Genomic DNA, 9909 nt, shown 5'->3' with positions numbered 1-9909 from the left:
AATTCTTTTTTTTTTTTTGCTTTTTTGGGTCACACCCAGCGATGCTCAGGGGTTACTCCTGGCTCTCATCTCATATGGGATGCCGGGGATCGAACCCGGGTCGGCCGCGTGCAAGGCAAACGCCCTACCCGCTGTGCTATCGCTCCGGCCCCTGAACTCTTTTTTTTTTTTCTTTTTGGGTCACACCTGGCAATGCACAGGGGTTACTCCTGGCTCTGCACTCAGGAATTACTCCTGGAGGTGCTCAGGGGACCATATGGGATGCTGGGAATCGAACCCGGGTCGGCCGTATGCAAGGTAAACGCCCTACCCGCTGTGCTATCGCTCCAGCCCCAAGGGGTCTGAATTCTTACGCCACAGGTCTGGTCTGGCCAAATCTGGCCCTTGTCCTCAAGACCGCAGGCTCTGGGAAGCCAGTGGAAAACCAGCATGATCCCCTACTCAGAACGTTAAATGGACCCCGTGAAAATGGGGACGGGAAAGGCAGGAGGTGGCAGGAGACTGTCAACTCCAGGCCTTCCCGGGGCTGACTGCCACCGGCGCTTCGAGTTGCAAGTGCTCTTGCCAGGAACACTAACCATTCATTTCTCAGATGGCAGCAGTGTCCCCTCTCTGCTCAGCTCTGTGTCACAGGCACGGGTACAGAGAAAACCCTCATTTGAGCAGAGAAAGAGAATGGGGTCTCCCCAGTGACAAAAATGGGGGCTGTTCCGTGGTGGGCTACAGGGTGGGGCTTGCTTTCCTCTTTCCCAGGGAGAGTCTCGCATGCCTGGCATCTAGCTGTTACAGCCACTTGCTTACTTATCCTGCAGCATTTCCTCAGCCCCTCTCTAGCTAAGAACCTGGCACCGGACTGGGGAGAGGTGGCACACACACCTCAGTGGCATGAGAAGCCCTGAGCCTGCGTGGGAGGCAGACATGTACATGGAAAGCTACATTTCAGCATCACAGACATTCCAAGGGAAGAGGGTGAGAGCTAGTGCAAGAGGCAAGAAGACAGTGAGAGCTACTGCAAGAGGAGAGTTTAGGCGGGGTGTGAAGGGAAGGATGAAAGATGTTAAGGGGGGGCTGGAGTGATAGCACAGCGGGTAGGGCGTTTGCCTTGCACGCAGCCGACCCGGGTTCGAATCCCAGCATCCCATATGGTCCCCTGAGCACCACCAGGAGTAATTCCTGAGTGCAGAGCCAGGAGTAACCCCTGTGCATTGCCGGGTGTGACCCAAAAAGAAAAATAAAGAGATGTTAAGGGCCCAGGAAATAGTATATTGGCTCAGGGCTTGTATGTGACTGACCCAGATCAGGTCCCCACACTGCCACCAGGAGTGATCGCCGAGCAGAGGCAGGAGTAAGCCCTGAGCACAGACAGCTGTGGCTTCCAGACAAAACCAAACCCAGAGAAACCCAAGTGGTCAAAGGACAGGTGGATGTCTAACATGAGGGCGGAATGAAACAGTTTGACCCCTGAATGAATTTTCAATTGTTGCTGTTATGCCAGGAGTTCGGTGGCATAAAACAACACATGCACTAATTTATACTCTGAAGGTGAAGATCTGAAAATGTGCTTCCTGGACTGAAACAGTGTGCCGGGCCATAGTGCTCTCGGAGCGCTGGTGGAACTTTCCTGACTTTCACAGCAACTAGAGTAATTCTGGGGTGGAGGACCAACCAGATACACTTGGCCTGCAGCTGGCAGCTTGAGTCCCGACACCATGTACAGTCTCCCAATCACTACCGGGGGGACCCCTGAGCACGGATACAGGAGTAGCCCCTGAACACCACTAGGTGTGACCCAGGCCCCCTCCTGAATGGGGGTGGAGGTGCCTGGGACTGAATGCAGACAAATCAAGGGCGGGACCACTGAACTTCATCTCAGCCCTTCCTCAGGGTTGCCCGCCATCCTTGGCTTATGGCCTCTTTCCATCTTCAAAGCCCGAAATAGCCGTAGGTTGTTCTCCACGTTCTGTTCCTCTGACCTGCTCTCTCTGACCACTTCTGCTTTCATGGGCCCTTTTATGCACTGGACCCACCTGCATGACCAAGGCTGTCCTCCTCCCTGCGTTGGTGTCTATTTGGGCCACACCTGGTGGTGCGCAGGAGCTTCTCCAAGCTCAGTGCTTAGGAGCTACTCTGGCGCTCAGTGCTCAGGGGATTCTGGGATGAGGGGCTGCCTGCACACAGAGCCTGCCCTTCTGCTGCGCCCCTCTCCGACCCACGGTCTCTCTACTTCTAAGCTCAAGGGAGGAGCAACTTAATCCCCCGTTGTCAGGCAGGCAAACACGTTCCCAGCTCCTGAGACTCGGACACACCATCTCTGGGGAGAGGCCCACTCCTTCCGCCACGCTCACTGCCAGCAGGGGGAGGTCTGGGCATGAAGATGAGCAACGTGGAAACTGGCGCCTGTTGGTGCCATCCGCCAGAAAATCTGATACGATCAGGCAAAAGAAGGAATCTAACTAGGACACGTGGAAGCAGGCATGGAAGTTGTGGGACATAGAAAAGACCCCGAGGGGGTCTGGAGTGACAGCAGCTGTCCAGGGCACTTGTCCTGCACACGGCCACCCCGGGTTCCACCCCCGGCTCCCCATAAGGTCTCCTGAGTCTGCCGGGCGTGATCTCTGAGTGCAGAGCCAGGAGTAAGCCCTAGGCCCCCAGAAGGAAAAAAAATACGTAAAGAAAAGGGGCTGAGGTATCTGTGGGGGCGTGCGAGTCCAGAAGAGCCACGAAGCTAGTGAGCAACGAGACAAGAGGGCGCGTGGCGTGGAACACTCTGCAGAGGCAGAGTCCACGGGGGTCTGGACGTGTCTGCTGGAGTTGGCCACGGGACCAATCCAGCGGGCTGCCACAGCAAGTGGAACAGGCCTGGTGCCACCTTCACATGGCGCCCTCCTGCAGGGCCCTCTGCCAGTGAGGGCAGTGGGGAGGTTCCTGACGGCCTGCTCTCCGGAGAGCGTGTTCCGGAGAAGGAAGCCCTGGGCATGGCCGCTGGGACATCATTGTGCCCATAGGAGGCCCCGGCTCTGTTACGGGAAGCCCCATCTCTGTCACGGGAGGCCCTGGCCCTGTCACGGGAGACCCCAGCTCTGTCATGGGAGACTCCCCCCCTGCCCCATTCGCCCCTGGCAGCCTTTCCACTAGTCAGCACCCTGACCTGGGCCCCCCGCAGACAGGGTCAGGGCCCTGGGCCGGTGCTGGGAGGCAGGACACGATCAGAACAGGATGCTGAGGCCCAATCCCCATGGGGGATTCTAGGTGGCATGAGCGACTGTGGGGCTGTGTCCTGTGGCCAGGACCTCTGCTCGGGGCTTGGGGCTGAGGTGAGAAAGGCACTGAGGCTGGGGCTCGGCCCAGGGAGACAGGGCATGGACTTTTACCACACAAGTTTATTTAAATAAAAGTGAACACATATGCAGGCTTGGGGGGCCTTGGGGGGTGTGGGGGAGGCGGGGAATGGGAGCAGACAGACAGGAGGGTCCGGTGGAGGCTGTGTGGTATGAACCAAGTCACAGGAAGGGGGTGGCTCGGGCCTGGGGCAGGGCTGGGGTGCTGCGGTGGGGGGGGGGTCAGGGACCAAGAGAGGTGAGCCTGGTGCCAGGAGGTCATTCTCCGCCCTCACGTGCTCCCCTCCCTCCCTGACCCCCCCGGGGGGCCTCAGGCACCCCCTCTTCGGGGCCCCGCCCCTCTCCTGACATCAGCCTTTCCCTTAACTACGGGGAAGTCTGAGGACAAAATAAATAAGAGCGGTGAGTCCTGCCGCCATGCCTCTCGTGCCGGGCAGGCCCCGGGGTTGGCCCTGGGAAAGAACAGGTAAAGTGCAAGGGGGGTCCGTAAGTAAAAACACACCAACGACTGTCCTAGAGTTGGCTGCTGGCTGTCAGGAGGGGCAGGCGGCTGGCGGGGCGGGGGACGGCGGCGCCCCGGGAAGGGGCGGCCAACACAGCATGGAGACAACGGAAATAAATAGGGGCGTGTGGAGAGGGCAGGGGTCCCGCCAGCCCCCGCCCCTGGGCCTGTGTCCCAGGAGGATGGGGCCTCGGCCTGCTTCCCTCTCCCCAGCCCCCCGGGCCCCCCCCCCCCCGGCCCTGCTGGCTGACACAAAGCACCCGGCCGAGCAGCTGGAAGGAAAGGAATATAATGTGGGGGCGCGGGGGAGCCCCGGGAAGCCGGCGGTCAGCAGGGCTGCACTGCCCTCAGTACTCGTCCTGGTCTTCCTGTTGGGGTTCCTCGATCTCATCGTCCTCCGGGGGTGCAAATCCTTCCTGGAGGGCGGCAAGGGAGAGGGAGCGCTGAGCCCCGGGGCCGAGGAAGGCCCGGCCCCCGTCCGTCCGGGGGGACACCCCCAGGGGCCCCTAGTCACCTCCGTGGCGTAGAGGATGCCGATGATGCCTGAGATGACCGGGCTGTTCTCGCTCTCGTGTTCCTGGCAGATGAGCTCGATGTCACGAAGCTTGCTGAAGTAGAAGTCGCGCTCCTTCTCCAGCCCGTCGACGGTCAGCTTCAAGTCTAAGAGCTGCTCGGGAGCAGGGGACAGTCAAGCCACGGGGGCCCACACTCCCAGCGCCCGGGTGCCCCCTGGCCACCCAGAAAGTGAGCAGGAGCCTGAGACGCCCCCCCTGCATGACCTCACGCTCGCCACCCCGCCTCTCTCTCCCGGAAAGCATTCCATGGGCCGCGTGACTAGTGCTAAACCGGTGGTGCGGATGGAATGGGAAAGGAGACCTCAGGCCCGTGGCAAGATCCCCCAAGTTACCCTGTAAACCCCGAGGGAGGATGTTTAACCGGCTTCTGACAGAGCAAGGGCAGGGCCAGCACCCCCCCCCCCCCCATACACACACTGGTTCAATGGCGATGCCAGCAGCCTGCCTCAAGGCAGGGCCCCTTTCTCTCTGGACCCCCAGTCGTTTCTCTAACCGCGCCCCCCTCCCCATCTGCCTGGGGCTGAGCCGGGACAACTGGCTGACCTGCTGGTTGAGTTCCAGGATCTGGGTGTCGGTCTCGTGGCCCCCATTCCGTGCCGACGGGGGGTTCTTCCGGAGGATACATGGGGGGGCCACGTTGCTCAGCCGGCCGGAGGTCTGCATGTTTTTGGGGCCTGTGGGGGACGTCCTCTGGGGAACTGTCCAGAGGAGAGAAGTCAGGCGGGGTCCGGCAAGCTGCGGGCACCCCCGCCGTCCCCCCCCCCCCCCCGCCACACCGACAGACCCATGCGAAAGGCAGGCAGCGCCCCGCCGGGCCCTCTTGGAGGGGCTCCATCTGGGCCTCCAGCCACGCCACGCAGGACACCAGAGCAGCTTGGCAGCCCCTCAGCAAGCCCAGAGCAGGACGACGGGGACTCCCAGGAAGGTGGGCTGGCCCAAGGAGTGGGAGGGCCCACCCTGCCTCTCTCAGCTCAACCCCCCACTGGCCGGCTGGGCCCTTCCTTGCAGAAGCCCAAAGTGCTGCTCCCTGCCGGTGACCTGAGCCTGGAATTGAGGAAGGACCGCTCCCCCTCCCCCATCGCGCCCCCACCCCTGGCCTCCGGGGCTCTGGCTCGGGGTGGCATGCTGGGCGACTCGGCCGGGCAGTTCCTTGGCGGAGCTGCAGCTCCAGATGCAAAGCAAGCAGGAGAGAGCAGCAGCGGGCGGCGGGAGGAGCGGGCTCTGCTATGACGGGTTCAGATGCGGGCCGGGCGTCTCTTCCAACCCTCTGCTTCTCCCCCATCTCGGGAACCCAGAGAGTGCCTCTTCTGAGGGCTGAGCTCTGGGGCTCGGGGAGCCGCACCCCTGCGTGGGCGGCTGGCGAGCAGGGGGCAGGGAGCTGGATGCAGGGGACAGTGGGTCAGCTTCCGCCATGGAAGGAAGGGCCGGCTGGTGCAGGGGGCGGGGGGCTCTCCTCTTAGAGGAATCTTAGGGCCCCCCACCGTGGGGACAGCCCCTGGTCAGTGGGCAGCGGGCAGCGTCATCTGAACTCCGTGATAACAGTCTCCTCGGGGCTGGCAGGGCCGGGCCGGGCTGGGCCAGGAGGCCCAAGGGGTACTGGTGGCCAGAGACCCCCGCCGGCCCGGCCCCCCGCACTCCCTCCCCTGGCTCGGGCACGTTACCTGCTGTGCCAATGAGCTTCCTGGATTTGTTGAAGATCTGATCACCTGGGTTAGGAGGCGGCGCTGCGTCCTGCCCCTGCCGTGCCAGCAGCGGGTTGTAATCCTTTCCATCATAGTTTGCGTCAAAAAATTTCTTAAACCACTGAATAAACTCAAAATTATCTTGGAATTTTCCTTTCACTAATTTCTCTACAGGGATTATCTGAAACAGACCACAGAGACAGAGCACTTTAGCCCGCCGCCGCCCCTGGCCCCCCTCCCCCGTGGCCCCTTCCCTTGGCGCTCGAGTCCGCCCGAGCCACAGACTTTTCTGCACAGGAGCCAAGTCAGCTGGGTCGGGGGCGTGGGGGGGGCAGAGAGAAGGAGGCGGTGGCTTCAGGACGGGGCAGTGGGGTTGGGGGGCATGGGGGGGTTGTGATCCACTGTGCCTGGAGCGGGGGAGCACTTCCTCGAGGGCTGAGGCCGGCCTGCAGCCCTGGGCCGCTCCTCAGGGCCCCGGGGCACAGGCACCTACTTTGTCGACACCCATCTTCTTGAACGCTGCCTGCAACACCTTGAAGTTGTGGATATACTCGTGCTCCAGCTTCGCCTGGAACTTCACCTTCCTCAAGTGCACGCAGCCGGGGAACAGCATGTCCATGAACTGGCAGTAGGCGGCACCTGGCGGGGCAGGGGGGCTCGGCTGCTGCTGCTGCCTGCCCCCCACCCTGCCCCTGCCGCCGCCCAGACTCCCGGAGCCCTGGGCTGGGCCCGGGCTGCCCCTAGGACCCACAGAGCCCAGGGCCCCAAGGGGGCCGACCGCTCTGCAGCCGCGCCCGCCCCAGGATGTGGGCTGGGGCGTCCTTCTGTCTGCTTCACACGGATGGAAACAGAGCGAGAGGCCCTGCCCAGCTGGCTGTGCCACGTGGAGGCCGAGATCTGCACCCCCGTGGCCGGAGTGGGGTGCATCGGGGCTGTTAGCCTGCACAGCCCCCCACCCCACCCCACAGCCCACCTCCACCGCTCCTGCTCTTCCTGGCTCCCCGACACCCCTTCCTACTCATGTGCCTCCACGCCCTCGGACTAGTTTAGGGCTCTGCAGCTGTTCTGGATCCTACTTCGCCACTCCCCGCCTTGCCCTACTTCACTGCTTAATCACCACCACTGCCTAAGCACGGTACCCTGTTTTTACATAATACCGGCACAATTATTACTTTTCAAAGTTTTCTGTTTGCTGGGGAGGGGTGTTTGGGCGCACCTGCTGGCGCTCAGGGCAACTCCGGGCTCTGTGCTCGGGGGAAACACACGTGGTGCTGGGGATTCGAACAGGGCTGTGGTCACACAGCTGCATACATGATCTCTCTGACCCAGCACAATTAAAACACACACACATACACACACACACAAACACAAAACCCCTCATATGATAGTTGCATCTCATTTCTTGGGGAAAAAAAGTGGCATGACATTTGTGATAATTATGCAATGGAAATGCACAATTTGGGGGGGTGTGTTCCCCCGACAGGGATGGGGCTCGAACCCCAGACAGACCCAACCCTACCTGTTTTCCCCGGTAGACTTCTCTGTCCCTTGAGTGTTTCTAAGCTCAGCCCAGGGAGAGAGGAGCCGCAGGAACGAGTCCGAGAAGAGCAGGGCTGCCCGCACCCTCCAGCCCTCAGGCACCGTGTCCCCCCGACGCCCCGGGCCTGCGGTGGGGCAGGCCGCCTACCTGAGCAGAGCTGTTCTATCTTGGTGTAGTTGAGGTGCAGCGAGTCGTTGACCCACGCGAGCATGTCATGGCGACTCAGGTTCTCACTGGTCACGGATGTGGAGTACACATTGACGGCCATGCCCCAGCTGCAGAGACCAGAGAGGCGAGGTCAGGCGGGCTCCCTGCGCCCGGCCCTGGGGGTGGGGGCGGGGGGCGAGGCACCGTCCTGGGGGAGGGGGCACGGCAACAGGCCCTCCCGGAGAGGGGGCGCGTGTTCACCCCCGGAACGTGGCCGGCCTGGGCGCTGGCCGCCAGCCAGCATGAGGGGCGTGGGTGGCCAAGCCCGTCGGAAGCGCAGGGACTGGACGGCACAAAGCCGGGCGGGGCAGGGTCTGCGGGCGCAGGGGGGTGGAAGGGACAAAGGCCTGGCTTATTCTGCTGCCCTGGGGGCTCCGCAGGCCGGGGGCAAGTCTGCGTGCTGGGCTGTGGCGCCCCTGGGGCTGGCAAGGACTGAGTGCCAGGACTTTGTCTGCCGCGAGGAGGAGTCTGCCCTTTCCATCCAGGAAGTGGGAAGCCAGGGGAATAGTTTTTATTGGGGGGGTGTTTCTCCAGTGGTGCTTCCCCCCCTCTTCCCAGGGCCCCCCTGGTTTTGGTTTTCTGAGCCACACCGGCAGCGTATAAGACTTACTCGTGGCTCTGGGCTCAGGGAGCACCAGGAATCACTCCTGCAGGCGCTCAGAGAATCATATGGGGTGTTGGGGATCAAACCGGGTCAGCTGCATGCAAGGCGAGCGCCCTGCCTGCTGTACCCTCTCTCCGACCCCCTCCCCCAGAGGCCCACTGCCCTGCACCCGGACCCTTAACTCCCATGCCTGCCCCCTCCTGGGTGGAAGCACCTTCAAGACAAAGGGGGGGGTGTCCAGGCCTGTGGACTGAGTGAGGGTCACTGCACAGCTCTGCTCAGTTTCTCTTGCCCTCTGGCCCTGCCCGCCCCCAACCCCCGAGCTGGGGCCTCATCCCCGAAACCATCTCTGAAACCCCCTACAGGGCGGCAGCCCCCTCGGCACGTCTCTGGCTCCTGTGCGTGCTCAGCCGTGGCCTCTGCCACACATCCTTGAGGTCCCGGGTGACCTCGGTCCTTCTGCCTCCACCACCAGGACTCACCCTTGCACTCTCGAAGCGCAGATGGAGGCTGGGGGCCACCAGCAGAGTCTGTGCAGCAAAGTGTGGCCGGGTGCCTGGTGGCCTCACTGGGTGCATGGGTGGGCATGGCCCCAGAGATCGGACCCCAAGCGTAGTAAGGAGGCAGAAGGGGCAAGGGAAGTGTACTTGATCTTGGGAGGGACGGGTGAGATGAGCCTTTCTCTTACCGCAGGAGGGTCTTACTGGGGGGACCAACACGAACGGCACAGAGCATGGCCCCGAAGTGTGGGGAAAGCAGGAAGGCCAGGGCGCCAGGCTGGGGGCCCGCTCCTGCCTTCACGGGTTCCTGGGGGCTCATTTCCCCACAGGCATGCCCCCCCGCCCCGCCCCGGCAAGCTCCTGGCTCTTCGGGGCCTCAAGAGAGCACGGGGCGGGAAGGGACCCAGGCCGGCCTCGGGAGTTCTGCGCTAGGGTCTAGTTTTCCGATCACGGTGCGGCTGGGTCCTGAGGAAGAGCCTCGGTGCTGAGCTGCAGCAGCCCGCTAGGCTCTGAGCGACATTGCTGAGGCTTCCGGGGGCTTCCCAGGGAGCAAGGGGGAGCACTGGGCACAGAGAACTCCAGGCCTCCTGTGAAACTTCCCGAGGGGCAGGGGCGAAGGCGCGAGTGTGCATGACACATGTGTGGCCTGTAACTATGATGGACGCGATCCTATGTCATGCACAACTATAGAGGCCAGCATGTAACACGCTTCCAACACGCACATCACAGACACAGACTTGAGAACTGCCGTCGCAGGCGGGGGGCTGGCTGGGTGAGCCAGAGAGGTGGCCCCAGCCTGGTGCCTGCTGGCACTGACTGGCTGCCCTGTGGGGGCTCAGGTGGGGACTTGGGAAGGCCTGGCGCCCTCCCCGCGGGGACAGGCTTAGCCGGTTCCTCCCTCCCGGTGTGCAGGAAAAAGCCTCAGTTTCCCCGACAGCGATGCCTCGCTCTCAGAACTGCA

At 62.5% G+C, this 9909-nt stretch overlaps 1 protein-coding gene across 2 annotated transcripts in view; it reads right to left on the bottom strand.

The window, feature by feature from the left end:
• Positions 1-3360: 3360 nt before the first annotated feature.
• Positions 3361-9909, bottom strand: part of MAPRE3 (microtubule associated protein RP/EB family member 3) — a 46970-nt gene continuing 40421 nt past the window's right edge. Inside the window, exons 2-7 of one of the 2 annotated variants that reach the window (XM_055122653.1) lie at positions 7785-7912; positions 6591-6736; positions 6077-6278; positions 4959-5113; positions 4355-4507; positions 3361-4256 (exon numbers count right to left, since the gene is read on the bottom strand). In XM_055122653.1, coding sequence (XP_054978628.1) covers positions 4188-4256; positions 4355-4507; positions 4959-5113; positions 6077-6278; positions 6591-6736; positions 7785-7905 — 846 coding nt within the window. In that variant the 5' untranslated portion in view covers positions 7906-7912 and the 3' untranslated portion in view covers positions 3361-4187. Of the gene's footprint in view, positions 4257-4354; positions 4508-4958; positions 5114-6076; positions 6279-6590; positions 6737-7784; positions 7913-9909 lie in introns of those variants that run through there. The other variant, XM_055122652.1, reaches the window with a different exon arrangement.

The sequence above is a fragment of the Sorex araneus genome, chromosome X (assembly GCF_027595985.1).
Source record: "Sorex araneus isolate mSorAra2 chromosome X, mSorAra2.pri, whole genome shotgun sequence".
NCBI classification, from domain to species: Eukaryota; Metazoa; Chordata; class Mammalia; order Eulipotyphla; family Soricidae; genus Sorex; species Sorex araneus.
This window is presented reverse-complemented; position numbering and strand designations above follow the sequence as displayed.